Source organism: Cryptomeria japonica, chromosome 7 (assembly GCF_030272615.1).
Source record: "Cryptomeria japonica chromosome 7, Sugi_1.0, whole genome shotgun sequence".
NCBI lineage: Eukaryota > Viridiplantae > Streptophyta > Pinopsida > Cupressales > Cupressaceae > Cryptomeria > Cryptomeria japonica.
In genome coordinates this window covers 119,793,208-119,813,941 of record NC_081411.1, presented here as the reverse complement: position 1 = coordinate 119,813,941, position 20,734 = coordinate 119,793,208, and the positions used below count along the sequence as shown (strand labels likewise).

At 37.9% G+C, this 20,734-nt stretch overlaps 1 protein-coding gene across 4 annotated transcripts in view; it reads left to right on the top strand.

Annotated features, from left to right (window-relative positions):
- The window catches only part of LOC131040616 (F-box/kelch-repeat protein SKIP30), an 86,429-nt gene extending 68,768 nt beyond the window's left edge, over positions 1-17,661 (top strand). For all 4 annotated transcript variants that reach the window (XM_057973570.2, XM_057973571.2, XM_057973574.2 and 1 more), the window contains one exon: positions 16,000-17,661. In XM_057973570.2, the coding sequence (XP_057829553.1) occupies positions 16,287-17,330 (1,044 nt within the window). In that variant the 5' untranslated portion in view covers positions 16,000-16,286 and the 3' untranslated portion in view covers positions 17,331-17,661. The remainder of the gene's footprint in view (positions 1-15,999) is intronic.
- The last annotated feature ends 3,073 nt before the right edge of the window (positions 17,662-20,734 follow it).

Below are 20,734 nucleotides of genomic sequence, written 5' to 3'. Positions count from 1 at the left end.
GATCTGCCCTGCAACCTCCACTGTTCGTGACCTCCGGCGTCGCGACCTGCGTCACTTCGGCACCTGCGACTTGTCTTCGGCGTTGATCGCGACCTGAAACTCTCTACACACAGCGTCGCGACTTCAACTCTGGGCTTGGTTCGGGTGACGCGACTGTGCCTTCCTTCTCCGGGCCAAGGTTTCTTCAGTCACCTGCAACTTGTCACTGTATCTGAGAAAACAATGGCGCCCACGGATTCTGCATTTTTCGACTGAGGTGTTTACCTCCATTTTTTTATCGAAAATATTTTTTTCTTACAGATTCTTGGTGGGTTTTTCGAAACCTAATTTGGGTTGTTGTTCAATTTTTCTGGGTGCCTCGATTTTCGAGCCCGCAAATTCAGATTCTGACAGCAGAATCCTTCTGGGTTTTTTGCACGCTTTTCTAGGTTGTCCTTGGATTTTTTTGGGTCAGCCAGGAATCTTTCTTGGGAACCGTGCAAATGGCTTCTCTCACCAATCTGATGCTCGAAGGCAGTCAACGCTTTAATGGTCATAACTACAACATCTGGAAGCAGCGTATGTTGACCATTTTTGAATATAGGCGTCTTGACCAGCTTGTTTTGGGCAAAGAACTCAGTCCTGGTACACCTGGTGCAGATCAAGATAAGTTTGATGAACGCAATCGGGAGGCAGTCATGCTTCTCAAACTCTCAGTAACTGATGATCAGTTACCGCAGATTCCTTCTGGCAAGACAGCTTCTGACATCTGGAAGCATCTGAAGGAATTGCATGAGACATCCGACAAGAGCCGAGCATTCTTTCTGAAGAATCAGTTGTTCTCCATTATGATGGACGAACGTATGTCCTTACAGGAGCACCTCACGAGGATTAAGGACATTCGAGATCAACTCGAAGCTATTGGTCGGACTATGGAGGAAGAAGACATGGTTGTAATCACTTTAAAAAGTCTTCCGAAATCGTATGAACACTTCATTGAAACCCTCAATATTACTTCCACTAATGTTGATCTGAAGTTTTCAGAACTGTGCACCAAACTTCTACAGCAGGATCGTTGGAAACAGCAATTTGGTAGTAGTACTACATCAGCCTCCTCGGAAAATGCCTTCACAGCTCAATCCTTTCAGAAGGATAAAGGCAAATTTCAGTCCTCTCAGTCTTCTCAGCAGAAAGGCTCTTCTCAGACACAGGATGGAGCTAAGAAGAAAAATGTGCAGTGCAATTACTGTCACAAGTACGGCCATATGAAGAAAGATTGCCGTCAGAGGCTCGCTTCTGAACAAAAGAAGCAGGGAGGGTCACACCAGAAGGCGCATGTTGCAGAACATTCCGAGCAGAAGGAGTCCGCCTTTTATGCTTTTATGGCTAAGAGGTCTTCAGATCATGCCAGGTCTTCTGCTTGGTACATCGATTCTGGTGCATCACGTCACTTTTCTCATCGGCGTGACTGGTTTACAGACTTCTCACCTTTCAGTGATTCCGTTGTATTTGGCGGAGGTGAGGAGTATACAGTTGTTGGCAGAGGCACTGTTCAGATACAGTCTGGTGGCAGGACTCTTCTTTTTCTGAATGTGTATTATGTTCCTGGAATGGAACTTAATCTGCTTTCTGTCAGCCAGATTATGAGGAATTCTCCTCAACTAGATGTGGTGTTCAGTGCTCACAAGTGCTCCATCATTGATCGGGAGACTCGTCTTACTGTTGCTGTTGGTCTAGAGGATCATGGCCTATATAGGCTCCTTGACACTGGTGATTCTCCTGAAGTGGCTCTGGCAGCTCGTGTTTCTCCTCTTAGCACTTTGTGGCATCAGCGATATGGACATCTCAACATTCAGTATCTCTCTCAGCTGTCTCGGGAGGGACTTGTTTTAGGGTTACCTGATATTCAGACTCAGCATCTTGGAGTATGCGGCGCCTGTCAAGCTGGCAAACAGCATCGAACTTCATTCCCACATGGAAAGTCTTGGCGCGCATCTAAGGTACTTCAATTACTTCATGCTGATATTTGTGGTCCTATGAATACATCTTCTGTTACTGGTTGCAAATATTTTTTGCTTATTGTAGATGATTTCAGTAGAAAGATGTGGGTGTACTTTCTTAAACATAAATCAGATGTATTTAGTATCTTTCAGAAGTTTAAGTCCTTTGTTGAAAAAGAGTCTGGACAAAGTATCATTACTCTTAGGACAGATAACGGGGGGGAATTTTGTTCTTCTGCATTCTCCAACTTCTGTGATACCCATGGCATCAAACGCCAGTTGACTACACCCTACACTCCTCAGCAAAACAGTGTTGTTGAGCGTCGCAATCGTACGGTTGTTGAGATGGCTCGTTCTATGTTACAACACAGGAGTGTTCCGAATAAGTATTGGGCTGAAGCAGTATTTACTGCTGTCTACCTTCTTAACCGTTCTCCTACTCAGGCTGTTAAGGGGAAGACTCCAGAAGAGGTTTGGTCTGGTCGGAAGCCTCAGATCAGCCATCTGAAGGTTTTTGGCTCTGTTGCCTATGTTTGGATTCCAGATGCTAAGCGCTCCAAGTTGGATTCCAAAAGCCAGAAACTTATGATGACAGGATACAGTGATCACCATAAGGCCTACAGACTGATAGATATAGACACTGAACGTCTTATCTTCAGTCGTGATGTTGTATTTGATGAAGACAGAGGATTTTTTCAGTCCCCTTCTTCTGAGCAGATTTCTGATGGTCAGCCTCACAGTGTTCTTATTCCATTAGGTTCGCCTGATGGGAGGGATGATGCAGAATCTATTTTCGATGATGCACTACCTGAGTTCCCTCCGGAGAATAATCCTCCTCTTGCTGCTCTTGTTCCTGATCCTGAGCCTCTTCCAGCTCCTCCAGATGTTAGCACTTCTACTCTCCGGCCTAAATGGTGGGCCAAGACTATTGGTGATCTCAGGGATACTGAGCTCATTGAGGGTAGAACCTCCCGTAATAAGAGCAAACAGCAGCATACAGTCAATTTTGCTCTCATGGCTAACATACACAGTGTTTTTGAACCTCAGACATATTCAGAGGCTAAAGGTATACCTGAGTGGGAACAGGCTATGGAAGCTGAGTTCCAGAGTCTTCAGAAGAATCACACTTGGGCCCTTTCTGATCTTCCTTCAGGGAAGAAGCCCATTAGCTGCAAATGGGTGTACAAAGTAAAATACAAAGCTGATGGAACCCTAGACAAGTATAAGGCTCGTCTTGTTGCTCGTGGGTTCTCACAGAAAGAAGGCATTGACTACGAGGAGACTTTTGCTCCTACAGCCAAAATGAGTACCATACGGCTCGTTCTTGCCTTAGCAGCCCAGTTCAGTTGGAAAGTCCATCAAATGGACGTAAAGAGTGCCTTTTTGAATGGTGACTTACAGGAAGAAGTCTACATGACGCAACCCCCAGGATTCAAGGTTGCTGGTCAAGAACAGAAGGTCTGTAGACTAGTCAAAGCACTCTATGGTCTGAAACAAGCTCCTCGGGCTTGGTACATGAAAATTGATAAGTACCTGACAGATCATGGTTTTCAGCGGAGTCCATCTGATGCAAACCTGTATATCAAGCATACTAGTAATGATATTCTGTTTGTAGTTGTCTATGTGGATGACTTAATCATTACTGGCAGTTCAGCACATTTGATCACTGGGATCAAACAGGATTTGTGCCGCACTTTTGATATGACAGATTTGGGACTTCTACATTACTGCTTAGGAGTTGAAGTTTGGCAGACTGAGACCAGTATCTTTCTCTCTCAGTCCAAGTATGCTAGAAGTCTTGTGGACAGGTTCAGAATGCAGGATTGCAAACCTGCCTCTACTCCTATGGAACCCGGGCTCAAACTTTCAGCTCAGTCATCCTCACCAGTTGTGGATGAATCTCTGTTCAGGCAACTAGTGGGCAGTCTCATCTATCTTACTGCTACTAGACCTGACATCAGTTTTGCAGTGAGCTACATTTCACGCTTCATGACAGCTCCCAAGGCTGATCATTGGTTAGCAGCGAAGCGTGTGCTGCGTTATGTGAGTGGCACTTCTGATTATGGACTTCTGTACACTCGGAGTTCTGATCCTATACTCAGTGGTTACACAGATTCTGACTGGGCAGGTTCAGTTGATGACCGTAAGTCTACAGCAGGGTATGTGTTTAGTTTGGGATCTGGTGCTGTCACATGGACTAGTAAGAAGCAGCAGGCAGTGGCTCTCTCCTCGACGGAAGCAGAGTATCGGGGAGCAGTTAAGGCATCTTGTGAGGCGGTTTGGCTTCGGCGAATGCTTGCGGATATGCATGTCTCCCAGGCAGGTCCTACTCCCTTGTTCTGTGATAATCAGGGAGTGCTCAAACTCGCCAAGAATCCAGTCTTCCATGAAAGAACCAAGCATGTGGAAACGCATTGTCACTATATTCGACAGCTGGTTGAAGACGGATCCATCCAGTTGCTGTATGTTCCTACCTCGGAGCAGCCAGCAGACATATTCACCAAGCCCCTTGGTCCTGATAAATTTGTAAAATTCAGGGGGTCTATAGGTGTAGTTAATAGATTGAGCATTAAGGGAGGGTAATAGAATATTAAAATATGTTAATTTTAGTATTAATGCTCATTCAGTGTATATTCTATTTTAGAAAGATCGTCTTCGATCTTCTCAGCAGTTTCTTTTAGAAACTTGCTATTCTTGTAAATAGCTTGTATTATTTATGAGCGTTTTGCTCATTCTGTTCATTCAATCAATTCTTTGAAATCCATTGCGTGTTTTCGCACTGTATTAATATTTACAACAGTATAATTGCTAAACATATATCCAATATAGGCGCTGAAGTAGAAGAACCTAGAGGAAGCTGAAAGTAAGTTATCTTAAGGTCTTTGGTTCCACTGCCAATGTTAAGATTCCAGATGAGAAGAAAACCAAGTTCTCAAGAGTAAGAAATTGACGATTTTTGAGTAGAACACTAATAAGGCTTATAGGTTGGTTGATGTTGACATCAACTGATTGAGCTTCAATTGAGATGTCGTGGTTGATGAAGTTGGACCTTTCTAGACTTCTCTAGAGTTCAAAATTACTGAAGAACAACCTTTTGTGGCAACGGATTAAAGAGATTTATTTGGTAAGATGTAACCCTAACCCTAATTTGTTGCAATTGTGATATTAGGGCAAATTAGGAAGGGGACATTGCATATTGAGGAAGCAAACGGCACCATAAGAAAATTTCAAGGAAGTAATCAGTATAGCATGGAATTAGAACTGCATAATCTTGGTGTAAAGTATTGCAAAAGGTGGAAAACATTTCATAATCACAAAGAGATAAGAGTTTACCATAGGTCCTACTTGTAATAATGTTATCTTCATAATGAGCTACTACAATCCTCTACATGCAATCGAACAAGCATTTCCAAGGATGATGATCTTGAAGCGTTTGAGAAGTATGCAAGTACCTTCAAAGATAATTTCATTTTTTACATGGCTGGACACCCATTTTACATTGATCACATTGGTGGTGTTATTATTTGGAATTGGAATATATAAAAGGTTTTCTTGGATATCTTTGTTAGTTTCATGACAATGTCACTCATGAATTTGATCTTTCAAGTTTGCATAGTGTCTCTTGGTGTAAGATGCTACACCACACAGAGAAAAGGATCAAGGTTTTTATACAAGTTTTCATGAATAAACATTGTGACATTAAGACCTTGGAGCTCTATGTTCATAGTTGCTCGAGGACAAGCAATTTTGGGAGGGAGGATTTTTCATGTCCCCTTTTGTTAAAAATTGCTTTTACGTCAATATTAAACCATTTTATTCTTCTATGGGTTAATTAGACATGATTAAGGGGAATAATTAATTTAATATTTATGAATGTCCAAATATTTTCAATATCAAACGAACATTCAAATATTAAATTAAATATTTGGAAACAACACTTAGTAGGGAGTTGGATTTTGTGCCATAATGGGAAATTTGAAATATTTCTAATTATGACTTTCCCACCAAGATTGGAGTGGGAAATTGAAATATTACTAATTAACGATTTTCCCACCAAGAGCAAATTTGGAAAGCAAGAATGGAGTGGGAAATTAAAATATTTCTAATTAATGATTTTCCCACCAAGTGGAAATTTGGAAAGTAAGAGGAGCGGAAATTTGTAATATTTATAATTAATGATTTTCCCACCAAATTGACCAAGGACAAGATAAATACAAAGCATATATGGGAAAATTGATCTTTATTACATTTCTACTTCTCAAGTTCTCATTGTATGAACTTTTTGTTCCATAAAATTCCTCAGTGGACGGAAACCCATTGGAGATTAGAGGCTTGTGGATGGAAACCCATGAGTTTCAGGTGGATAGTGGACGAAAACCCATTGGAGATTGGAGGCTTGTGGACGGAAACCCATTAGATTCAGGTGGATAGTGGACGGAAACCCCATGAGATTCAGGTAGAGCAACTTCATCTAGGGGTTCCATTGGAGCTTCAAGATTTCAGTAGTCTCAGCAGTTTTCCGTTGTGTTCTAGGCTTTATTGATGTTGTTGCAGTGATTCCAAATATCTTTTTAGGGGTTTGTTGTTGATATCAATGTTGTATCAGATCATATGTATGTATTTTCCATTTGGAAATTAAACAATATCAGTTTGTGGTGTTTACAGTGCCATTGATTGTGTTTAGTTGTAATAGTTTTAATGGGTTTTGCTTATAAATTGGAGTTTGACAATATTTACTTTGTTGCTGTTATAAATCAGGTTTCAGATGATAATATGCTTTAAGATATCATAAAATATATTTGAGTGGTGTTCTTCGAAGTTTCATTCAATCATATGTCCTTTTATGGAAGACTAGTCGATTAATTCTGGTGCTTTTGGCGAAATTCGGTATAATATTTGTGAATCTATTTCTAGATTTGGAAGTAATATTAAATTTTGGGTTGAGGACATTACATTGCCATGGTTTGAAGTTGATTCTTTAAGCCAATCAACCAAGTGTTATGAATTTCTCTGTTAATTTTAGCAATCAGACTGAAAGTAAACAAACAGAAAGCACAAATGCAACACATAACACACTGATACCCTGGGAAAACCTCCTTCTTGGAGGTGAAAAAACCCAGCAAGAAATGTCTCAGATCTGATTAGAATAAACACAGTAGCAGATTACAATCTTTACCCTCCTTTAGGGCACACATCAACTAGAGCGAAACTTATCTGAAGATAGAGGACTGAATGTATATGCAGGTCGTTGTTACAGTAAGCTAATCTGAGACTGAATTCGACAGTCCTAAGATACTTCGCCCAGTCTGAGACAAGTTCGGCAGCCCAGGATAGTATTCGCTCAGCCTTAGAATGACCTCGCCAGCAGTAACATAGATTCGCTCCACCTTAGGCAATTTTGCTGATGCAGAGACAAGTATTTGCTGCCCTATGAAGATTCGCAAGTGCAGAGATCAGTCGCATATGAGAGTGATAATTCGCTTGTGATCTTCAAATCACCTTTCATATATAGGAGATGACACATACAATAACCCTTGGTTGGCCTTGTGTATTTTGGCGCCAAGATACGATATAATTTCAAATGCTTTACAAGTTATATGAATAGGTCTTGACCTATATCATTATTACAATTTACATATAACAGCCAGTTATACAAGTTACACCCATCGCCCAAATAGGGCCTGACCCAAATAGGGTTATATGCCAAAATACTAAGGCCGATAGGCTACTTAGCATTTTATGTACTAGGTCGGCCCTAGAAGGGATCCAACCTAGCTACAAACAACATTCTCCATGTGTTAATCTCTCTTTCTTTTGAAGAAATGCATCATGTTGTATATCTAATACTCTTGGAGAAAGATCCTGATCTAAAGGCAACATGATATGTTCCCATTCAACATGGAGGGCTCAAATAAATGAAGATTCTTGACATTTACTACCAAATAGATTCTCATGATAGTTAAATCAAGATGAAAACCATTCTTTTCGACCTGCATCAAAAAGAGTGATGGTCTATATCATAGATGACTGTCGTTGAAAATTTCCATCATAAATTTCATATCTAGACAAGATAACCATTACAAGTTTTTTAATTTTTCTCTTCACCACACTATAGAAAAATTGGAAGGTAAAGGGTATGGTTCTCGCACTTAATTTTTGGCTCCCTGCTTGGCATAGAATGTTGTGCTTGCGGCTCCACCTTATTGTTAGATGACAGTGGCTCCTCCACCACATAAATGTCATCCAATCTAATCTCCCTTGCTTCTGTTGCAACCACATCCTCCATAGCTTGCCTCTCGAAATCAACAATCCCATCCTCTATAAACAAGGAGGCTTCATCATCTTGCACAATCCAATCATTGTAGGGATCAATCTCATCCAAATCAGTAAGTTTGTTTGGCTGGTCTTTCACCTTTTTTGTCCAAAATTGAAAAATGTATTGGATAAAAACATGATCATTGAGGCGTTGTCGAGTCAACTTATTATGCTTCTTTGTGTGGATGGCATCAAGCAAACTTTAGTTGTGCTCACAACTAGAAGCTTTAGAAGGTTGAGACAAAATTCACAGGGCTAGCCTTTGCAAATTTGGGTATTTCCATCTTAATCTTCCCACCAAGAACCTGCAAATAAGATATTCAAGTTTTTGTAAATAAACAATGTTCAAGTTATAATTGTAATTTATAACTTGCAAGATAGAAGGCTTCACTTTTTCTTACTTAGTGTTTGGGTGTCTCTTCCTCATACAATTAATTGTGAAGAACACAACTTGCCCCTAGCTACCTTATAATTCTGCAACTCTAAAATGATGATGCCTCTCACTGCATTTGTAGGTTTCATCATCTCAATATGTGGATAGGCCCTCCATAACCCCTCCATTAGCATTTGTGAAGCTTTTAGAGAACTTGGGGTTGAGATATTACCTCGCTACATGAATGGATTGGTGGAGTTGATTCTTCCACCTCCGATCAATGCTCTCTCAAATAAGGGCACATCTATTTGCATACCCCTTGTAATAGTTTTGAATGGCCTCTTTGGCCTTATCCGTGGCCTTATAAATATATCCCATTGCATTTTTCTCGCCATCCAACACCAACGACTCGGTTACGTACAAAGTAGAGGCAAATTTAAATTACAACAGTGAAGCAAAATACTTTTAAAGATTAAAAATAGAGGACTCAAGCTGAAAATGAAATTAAGTTGAAGTAACCTTGACAATCTCTAATGCTCTAGTGTTTTTTTTTTGTGATGCTTTCTCCATCAACCTTCTTTGAATAAGTTGAGTCTAGCAATGGTCGACTCACAAACATGTGCTTCAAGTGAGTCAATAAATTAGTTATACTTTGCAACATTAGAAAGTTATTTGCAAACCTTGTAGCACTCTATTCCACAAGCTCTTTTCTCTTGGTGTGATCTCTCATCAAGAGAAGAACCCATGGGTGATTATATATATTTTGACACCCATGGGTGATTATATATATTTTGACACCCATGAGTGATTATATATATTTTGTTCTATGTCTTGCTTCTTCTACAATTGGTTTCACCTAATCAATTTTGCCTTGCAAGTTATCCCACAAGTCGCTTGTCCAATCTGCAAACCTGTGATTAATCCTAGAATCATCGAGTACTCACTGGGTCTTTAGTCTATGGTAAACCCATACTGATGTCTGTAACCACCAAAACTCTGCTCATTAATGACAAAAGCTAAAAAATAAGCTTACAATGATGATAATAAGAGAGATAACCCCTGCACAAGGGGTGGAATAGTGTCATGTATACCTCTAATGTCTCTAGTATAGCTCAAAAACTTGAATTCGTCATAAACTGGGGAAAAAAGAAAAGCAAAATTTCTAAACATTAAGAAACCTATGTTAGCCTGAGTTTCCGGGATAGGGATGGCAGGGGACGGCGAGACGAGTTTCCGCGATGGAAAATTGTTTTGCCAATTTTGGGGACGGCGGGGGGATGACAAAGGGGATGACTATATAAAATATAGGGAAAATCTAAAATATATAGGGAAATATTAAATGTTTATATAAAAAATAGATAAAACATGTATAACTATATATACATTATATTCATATGAAAACATGGATAAAGCATGTATGTGTACATTATAGAACCTTAACATACCACATTTGTGTTCAAAATTCATTGTCAATATTCAATATTCATTCATAATTCATAATTCATTGTCAATAGTCTGCATTCATAATTGAAATTCATTGTCAATGTGCTAGCACTTGTTTGCATGTAGTTCATTGTTTCTTTCTGGTTGGAGGATATTTTGATAGTATTCCATTACTATTATGACCTACAACTGCTTCTTTATGCACTACCAAGTTTTGGGTGTTTGTGAAACTCATTACTAAGCTGTTATTCATATTTCTGGGTGCTTTTGGCTATGATTCAGACCTGTTTGCCTTTCATATCAGTGAAAAGTCCAATATTGTAGACAGACCTGCGACCACTTTTTACGCACTACCGAGTTCTGAGTGTTTGTGAAATTTATTACCACGCTGCTGCTCATTTTTTCTAAGTGCTTTTGGAAGTCAGTCAGACATGTTTACCTGCCATATTAGTGAAGATCCAGTTTTTCAGACCTATAATAAAATTAAAAAATGTTTTTTTAGAGCATTTGGGTCTTTTTTTAAAAATGTGCTGGGAAAAGGGGGATGCCTGGCTGCCCCTAGGATGGTTAAGGGATGTCACAGACGTCCCAAACCAAATTGGGGATAGGGGGGCGTCCCCTTTGAGAATCACTGCCATCCCCAAGTTTCCGGGACGTTTCCTTGAATTTTGGGGATTTGGAGGGGGGGGACATCCCCTGGCCGTCCCTGAAACGTCCTCGAGACGGGGACGAAAGATTTAGGCCCGAGGATGCGTCCCTGGATAACATAGTAAGAAACACATAAATTTGTAAATATTCTAGAAGTTTACAAATCTAGTAAATAACGAGATTAATTCATATCACAATGTCATGTGATAATAAATTACATATTAATATTTTAAAAATTTCATTTGTAGAAAACATGGCCCCAATACAATTTTATTTTTTGCTTTTTAAAATCAGACCATGGTTTGGGAATGATAAAGTCTCCAGTTGGGTCAAGAGGCTAAACTCCTATTGCAATATAGGGTGGGGTTGAGTGGCAGAGCCGTCATTGCCAAACCCAAATTAAGGCCATTGGGACCACACAAACCTTCATGGCAAATGCTCAAATATTGAAACAAAAACAACTCCTATGTTAAAAATAAATGATGAAAATGACCTTTTTATTGCATGAACAATCTTACTTCTATGTGACCAAGTTTTTGATTGAAACTCATGAGTTATATGTAGGCGAGCTACTTGTGTGACTTGTCTAACCTTGAACACTTGCTCGTCTGGTGAGTTATTAGTGATTTTTTGAACTATGGTCTCTAGAGTTACAAAAATGCATTTTTCCATGCTTGGGAGAAAGGAGCGACTCTGTTTGCACAATGATGACAATTGTACTTGAGTTGGGATGTGGTTTTGAAAAAGCTACAAAATAGGGATTTTGGCAACTTTTCTTTGGAGACATTATTAAAATCACTGATGTCAAGACAAATTCACTGTTTGTGGAAACTGATGATTTTGTCATATCTCAAAAACTACTTCATGATGATAAATGAAAATACTCACGAATTCATAATTCAGTGATTTGTCAAATGTCAATACACAATGAAAATTACAATCAGTATTTTGTAATCTTCTTATTCTCTTCATCAAAAGCTTCAAAGAAAATATTTGGTTTGATTTTACTTGAACCACAATGAATTACAATGCCACCTGCACTAGCCATGTATTGTACAAGCTGCCTCATCTAAAGAGATTTTTGGCTAGTTATGTAACAACCCAAGAGTTAGATCCCAATTCCTTGTCGATTCTTCATTGTAATCAAGTTTCGTATGTGACAAGAGATCCTAATAACTACTGGGGTTCTTGGAGTTGAGACTCCAGTGGGGTTGAGGGGCAGCACCCCTCATGGGGGTTGGGGGCAATGCCACCAGTGGTGTAGTACCCTTGATGCGTTCCTTGTTGCAATACCTCTTGACACCAAGCCCAAATTAAGGCCTTTGAAAACACACAAACCTTCATGATGCATGCATTTTCACAATTTTATCGCTTGAGAGAAAAATCAGGTATGCGGTGGACTTTTGTTTATAAAAATGTTTTGAATTTTTTTTTTCTTTTTCTTTTTTTCTTGTTTTTTGGGCAGCCCTTGGGATTCCCTTGGGTTTGGCCTAGGTTCACCCACGGTCCCTCTCAGGCACCTTGGTTTCCTTGTGGGTCCTTTTGTGAAGGACCCATAGGGAAACTAGGGTACTGAAGAAGGGAGACCTTGGGCGAGCCTAGAGGGGAACTAGCCTGGGACCTGGACCTGAACCAAACTCATATAGGTATTGCAAAAGGGGGGCCGGGGGGTTTGGTGTGTGTGGTCGAGAGGGACTTGGTAATATAGGGTAAAACATAAAATCGTTTTTTGGTTTTGAAAGTAAGAAGAAAGAATAAATTTTATTACCATCTATGGATGACCAAAAGTAGGTCAATGAGACACAAGGGAACAATAGTATACAATAGAGAGTTCTAGGAAGAGAATAAATTGGTAGGTGGGTGGATAAAACAAAGTAAAAATAATCACTTAATGACCATAGAGGTGCATAAGCATACAATATCAACAATGATCAGGATGTCATTGATATTGTGTCCATGAATGCCTCTAGGTATTGATAATGATTTTTTTTGGAATTTCAAATGATTGAGATGGTGAAATATTCAAATTCCGTGAAGCATTGGTTTCACTGAGGTTCTCTAGTATCCCTTGCCACTGATTGAGTGGTGTCTCCAAGTCTCAAGTCATTGGGATCTCAATCTGATTTATTTACTATCATGGGTTTTTGTCTAGATGGTGGAAAATTGGAATTTAGCTGGTTGAAGTTATAATGACGTGCCCTATCTGAAATGAATATCGCTAAATTTGTTTTATGACGTGGTTTTTCCTTCTGTAATAGATATCTTAGGTTTTGTTTTCTGAATATATAAGGGCTTGGTGTGCATATATAGATGAGAAGTGCAACAGATTGTGCTGGTTTGTAGTTTGTTGTCTGCATGCATATAGAGTGTAACAATGTTCTCTGTTTGCCTTTTCATACAAATAAGGTTAGTCGCTAGGAGTATCCCTGCATTGACATCTCTTTTGATTCTATTGGTATTCTCAAGTCTATGCGTTAGACAAACTTTTCACTGTCATTGTCTATCACGGGCTCCTATCTCAGCATCATATGATCCAGAATATCGCTAAATTTGTTTTATGACGTGGTTTTTCCTTCTGTAATAGATATCTTAGGTTTTGTTTTCTGAATATATAAGGGCTTGGTGTGCATATATAGATGAGAAGTGCAACAGATTGTGCTGGTTTGTAGTTTGTTGTCTGCATGCATATAGATGGTGACTTTGTAACAAAATGTTTGTATCTTGGAGGCCACTATATGTAATAGAGTGTAACAATGTTCTCCGTTTGCCTTTTAATACAAATAAGGTTAGTCGCTAGGAGTATCCCTGCATTGGCATCTCTTTTGATTCTATTGGTATTCTCAAGTCTATGCGTTAGACAAACTTTTCACTGTCATTGTCTATCACGGGCTCCTATCTCAGCATCATATGATCCAGAATGAAATTCTCTCTTGCTCTGCATTGATTTCACATGAAACCTTTATTGTCTGTTTAAATTCCATTATTTTGGGAATTGAATTGCATGTGGGAAGCAAAGCATGATGCCATTTGGTTACTTGCACTATTATACAACCACTTGCAGTCTTATGTAGCGAGACAGAATATGAAAGTTATCAAGGCTTGGAAGAGGTTACAAGTTCCTTCATAGCAATTACATTATTGCATTGAATATTTTGATCACTTATATTTACAGTTCACCTTACATGTAAGTACAATACATCTCCCTCAATCATTTATTGATATTCAATCAGAAATAGATCTATTCATCCCTATCTCCTAAAAGCACAATGCCACTAATGTACAATCTCTACCACTGATAGGATGCTGGCTGGTCATACTACTGGTTGGATTTCCATGCAAGTCATCACTGGCAAGTGTCTAATCCCTTATGAAGCTTTTGCAATCAAAATCTATAATGTGTCCTTAAGGCCCTCTATTTTCCAGTAATTTATTTATACTGCTTTATACACTTTATCGTCTTTTCCAGTCTGATAAATCCTGCCAAGAAACCATCACAACCTCCCTTGCTGCACTCAACTGCCCACAAGGGACACAAAAATACCTAGGATTCGGAATTCCACCCAGTCAAAATAAAAATCTTAGAATGACTTTGATGGGAACATCTTTGCCAATGTTTATGTTAGACAATAAAAAAATCTCTGGTTTGAAGTCTAGACTCTAGAGTTCTAGACTAATTTGACAAATCAATTGGCTATCAAGGCCCCCCCTGAAAAAGAAAGGACCCTTCACTAAGCACCTTAAAAAATCTTATCAAGGCAGGTCACAAAATTTCTTTTTTCCTTGAATACACTTACGTTACCAAGACTGTTGACAAATAATTTTTTCAAACAAAAATAAACCAGATAGATTAAGCACCATAACCTTACATTGTACAATGGCTATATGATAGGGGGGAAGTCACACATATCAAAAAAATTAAATTAAATTTCTATTTAAATATTTCCTTAAACTTATTTCACATTAAACTTATTTCACAAATTGTATCTATGCTGGTGGCAACTCGTTCACATCATCATCTAATGATCCTGAATGCCATGTCCTGTTTGCTGGTTACTCTTCCTTGTATTGCCCGGGCTCGTTACACTCTTACATATAGAATTTCTGATCACTTTCTGTTTAACCTGGACACCTAACTAATAATTGTATCTCTTTTTTTCACACATAATTGATTGTTGTTTCTACACACTTGGCTGCCATCCTTTCCTGCATCTACAATTATGTGATACATCTCCTTCAATATTTCCTGATATTTTAGTGCATGCAAGATCTAGTCTTCGTTTCATTTTTTCAGTCCCCTTTTAGGATGATAAGGATATTTGTGTGCAATGATTATATAAGAGATCCATACAAATACTGGTTTGATATTGTTTTAGTAGGTGCTTATATCAATTTTACACTCACTGTGATGGCCTTGGTTCCTGCACCATGCTTGCAGCCTCTCTGCCCTGAAGGCTAGTCACTGTTTCATTATTAAGAATATCTCTGTGCCATGTGTATAGATTCTATAGATAGTAGCATTTTGACTCTTGAATACTGGTTTGCTAGGTGCTAATAGGTGCTTTTACCAATCTTACATCCTCTGTGATGGTCTTTTTTCCTGCACCATCATTCGGTCCTCTCTTGCTCCCGTAATGCTCATCTTTGGGTCATTTTTAAATCTTCTTGAATTGCTTTGGAACTTCATTTGATACATGGTTGGATATATATTTTTATTATTTATTTGTTTTGTTTGGTGCTTAAACAATGAAGACATAACACAACAAAGAAACCAATGCATGATTGAAACCTTCTCCCATCCACTCATATTCTCATGATTGTAGATGTGCATATCGGCATGAGTGATAATCTTGAGTGCTTTCACTTATTCTGGGAGACATGGTATTGTTACAGGTATTTTGTAAAGAATTTTTAAAAAATTAGATTCGACAATTAGCAAAATTTGAATTTTTTTTTTTTTATAAAAAAATTACATATGATTATCATGATTTTCAAAAGGTACACGTTATAGAAAATTGCTTATAAATTACATTATTGATGCTTAGATGTTTGTATGCTACTGTTCCTTACGCCATTTTTTTGTCAAAATGAGCAGTATGTGATGCACATTGAAATAATCAGTTATGAAAAATATGTTTTGTTATACTTTTGGTCATCACGGACTAAAGTTAAGAAAGACATATTCAACTAGTTAAGGATGAAATATTTGGGAAACTAAATCTTGTACATGTTTTCTTGAAACAGGTCATTTGCTGATAATATGCTCTGCATTATTTACTGAGCAAAAGGTGTCAGAAACCTTAATCTAGAGTTAAGTTTTACAATTTCCTGAAGCAGTTGCATTGGTTACCTTCTTGCTATGGCCATTAGAAATTGCCTGCACACGTTGATGGGTCAATGTACACTATTAAACAAGAAGTTCCTGCAATTTTCTAGATGCATTGCTGTCATAGGAAGCAATTGGTAATCAATATCTAGTTCCAGAACTGTGATCGGCATTATATGATTAAATCTGCTCAGAAATTGTAGGTATGTCTGGTTTGATTGAGGGGCTTCCAGATGCAGTGGCTCTTCAGTGTCTAGCTCGTGTGCCATTCATATTGCATCCACAACTCCATCTGGTTTGCCATGCTTGGCGTTCTGCATTAAGTAGCCCTGAGCTTTTCAAGGTGCGTGATGACATAGGAGTCACAGAAGAGTTTCTCTGTGTGAGTGCGTTTGAGCCGGAAAATATATGGCAAGTTTATGATCCTGTCTGTGAAATGTGGATGACTATTCCTCCACTGCCATCCGAAATCAAGCACTTGACAAACTTTGGGGCGGTGTCTGTTGCTGGGAAGCTGTTTGTTCTGGGTGGAGGTAGCGATGATGTTAATCCAGTGACAGGTGATCATGGAGGTATTTTTGCAACTGATGAGGTGTGGGCATATGAACCTGTGTGTAGAAAGTGGATCAGACGAGCTCCAATGTTAGTTGCTCGAGCAATGTTTGCTTGTTGTGTACTTGATAGGCGTATTATTGTTGCTGGTGGATTTACTAATTTAAGAAAATCTATTTCCAATGCTGAGATATATGATCCTGACAAAGACGTGTGGGAACCAATAGCTGAACTACAACATACTCATAATTCTGCATGCTCTGGTTTTGTATATGAAGGAAAACTACATGTATTGCATAAGGGCTTGTCAAAGGTACAGATATTTGAGGGCTCTGAGCAGGGATGGATAGTGGAAGATTATGGTTGGCTGCCAGGGCCAATGGCAATTGTGAAAGGAGAGCTTTATGTAGTCAGTAATAGTATGATTATTCGACAACATAAGAATCCAGAGTCGAGAAGATATATTGCTTCTGCACCTTCTTGTGCGCGTAGGATAGGGTTTGGAATGATAGGAATGGGACATGATCTGTATGTAATTGGTGGAGTTATTGGTCCTGGTCGATCAAACCATGTTATAGAGTCACTTTCTGATGTCGATGTTTTACGTATAAAAAATGAGCGACATGTGTGGCATCAAGCAACACGTATGAACCGATGTCGCGGAACCATAGTTGGATGTACTATATTGAGAATCTAGTTTGGGAAGGAGCTGGAAACTGTTGAGTGTCTTCAAGATCTCATGTCCACTGTAATATTGGATTTGTGAGTGTGACTTTCAAGATGTTTCAGATAGTGATTCATTTTCAGTTTATGAAGCACAAGATGCAATCTTGCCATTCATATAGTGCTTGCAAAATCTAGGTCAATGGGATTCACATTTGAAATTTCAATGAAGTCTAAACAAACACAAAAGATATATAACTGTTGAAGTTTCAGCTTTGTTATTTTTGAATGTTTATACTTGGGTATTCAAGAGGGAGAACATTTAGGTTTGCCTTCTTCCAAAGGTTAAAGACTCACCTTATATCTTCTGGTGTGGTGTTTGTGTTGTCAGCACATTAAATCACAATGAAAATTATTCAGACCTCGAAGACACAAAACTTGAATTTCGTAATCACCTTAAATGTTTAGGACTTCATCTTTTAGTTCTTTTGTCTAATATAAGATACTGTACAATCTTGAAATGCTATGTTTACAAAATCCAACATTTGCCAACAATGTTTGTTCCTCACAAATTCTCAGCTTTCAGGAGTGCATGCTGTGTACGTAGGTAAACACTTATGATTTAGAGACCATGAAAGTTGTGGAAGCTTTCATACAATGAGGAGACTTGCTGTGGTTTTGGGTGAGCATGATTTTTATCTATCTGTAGTGCTGTGAAATTTGGAATGGCACTATGGAGTGTTATAATGCCTTTACTGCAGCAAATGCCCTACCAATCTTAGCCAATGCAAGGTTTATTATAGGTTGCATGATTTTCTTTTTATGCATCATGTAAGGTGATCATTCCATGTAGGAGTCTTATTGTTAATATCTGTTGCCAAAAGCTAGATGATTGATTAGTTAAAGGGTCTTTATGGTAATTGCATCTGCAGCATACCAAGCACCAATTTATTGTGGGGTTTTCTCTAACTCTGGATTGGGCCTCTAATTTTGGTGGCCTGAGTAAGACTTTTAAAGCATGTTTCCTGATTTCCATTTTGGGTGTAGCCTATTGCAATCACTTCCATGAGTCAAGCAGAAAAGGAGTTCAATGTTTGAGGTTTTATGTAGTAATTGAAATGCAACGAGGATTCAAGGATGATTTCATAATATATCAGGCATGTAATTCCCTGTTTCAGGCCATGTGTTGTAAGAATTCCCAAATTGCTGCAAGATTATAATGGCAAAGATCAATTTTGTGGGGTACAGTAATGGGGACACTATTTTCAAGTTGCTGCAATATTCCATCGTGTCTTCTATGTCTTCAGCGATTTTGGGCTTTCTTCACATTCCTGGTAAAGTAAGAGGGAAAGACAAAAAAGAAAACCATAATATAGGAAGAAATGTGTAAAATAAAATTCTTAATATGTTTCTAGATCCTTATATTTTACTTTGGGTCGTGAAATTCAATGGAGTCTTGAGATTGGAACGGCTACTTGGTTTTATTTATCTAAATATAACCAGTTGTGAGAACTTCATTTTTATATAAAAAAATATACACAAGAGTCGATGCTAATAAATTAATATAGTACGTTTATTTGCTAAGCTTACATTTCAACTTTTCTTCTTATGCTGAATAATAATGGCCTTGTCATTATGTCTATTGTCCATCTTATGATGCAGTTTGCCCCCAAGGTGTCTGGAAATTATAACATAGGCATTAGTAAAGAAAAGTATTAATGTAACAGTTGAATCCATATGTTCAAGAATAATCCAAAGAAGCTAAATCACATCTGTCAAACGATGACCAACAAACTAAACTGCGTGAAAGGCGACTCAAGTGGGCTTTGAAATTGAAAGGCAAATGCTTCACATGACATTTTATGTGCACACTACTGGCTTCTTCAATGGGCGAGTTTTTGACAACGGAAGTTAGGAGTGTTTTCTTTATTACTTCTCAGGTTTTAGGGAATGTCGGTCTATGCCATTCTCTAGGTGCACTTGCTAAAACATTCATAATTTTTCGAATAAAAACCTCGTATCTTTAATCTTTCTTTGTATTCATTGGTTGTAATAGACGTTCAAACTCTATATTTGAATAACACATCACATCACATTGACCTATTTAGCTCATTCATAAAGTTCTATACAGAATAAGTAAAAGCTTATAATAAGTGACTTACCTGCAATGTAAGTCTCTGCTTTCATGTGTAGTTTAACTTATAAGTCAGCTACAAGAAAACTTTTTAACTTATAAGCCAGCTACAAGAAAGCTTTTCCATTATGGCTATTATGGCTATATTGTTAGTGATTGGATGTTGGAGGAGCATGAGCTATTCGAGTGCCCATTACAATTACTTTTAACAACTCCGACTTTGTGTTGTAGATTGTTGTTGCTAGGTTCTAACTAGCAATTCCCAATGTCTAAACTTTTATGTTGTCAAACATTTTTTAACTCCAACTTCATCTTTTGTGTAGCTAATGTTACGCTTTGATTTAGAGCCAATAACCAATTGTTTTATGTTTTGCACATAAACGAATATTGGCTATTGCTTTCCTAGAATTATGTTATCACCACTTGAGTTCACCTCAAACTTTATAGTATAGGGTTTAAAAGTGAAGCCGATTTGGGTTTCAAATAGTGGATCACATATTTACATTTCATAATATCAATTATGAGAATGATGACTTAAAATTCCTTTAAACCAAAATTACAAATGAAGGAAAAAAGAAGTCATTTTGATGGTATTACAAATTTCACTTTCTAAAAGCATCTCTCATTTTTCCCTCTATGGAAATTATTTAAATAGTGGATCACATATTTACATTTAATAATATCAAATTATGATAGTGATGGCTTGGAGCTTCCTTAGACCAACTTTACAAGTAAGGAAGAAAGAAGTCTTTGAGATGGTTATTGAATTTTTCATTTAATGCATAGATTCTCGTAGGAAATTAAAAATACTTTTCTAGTTAAGCATTGCTTTTCAACTTCATATATTCTTTTCTAAGGATTTACATTGACGGGTTCACAAAATTTCAAAAGAATTTCTACATATGACATGTAAGTTGTTTCCTTAGCAAGGTATGTTCCAATTTCTTTCTATTGACACTGTAGTTGTCTAATTCTATTATGAAGAGATTATAAAACTATGTAATTTCTTATGTCAATCATGTAGTCTTAAGGAATTGCTTGGGAATAAATGAAAAATTAAGATCACAACCTTACAACATTGTTAAGCATGTCTCCTTATGCTTCATATATCTCTTAGGGATAAAGAGGAGATAAGAAAAATATATTCTTAATAAGTAGAATGCTTTAGCCATTCTTTTAGCATAAGCTTGGATCAAAATCATGTTTGAAGACTATTTATGTTTGGTTGTAATTGAAGAGATGGTGGTTTTAACTCTATTTTTGTAATGTCCCACCCCAAAGTTGGAACACTATAAACTGCAAAC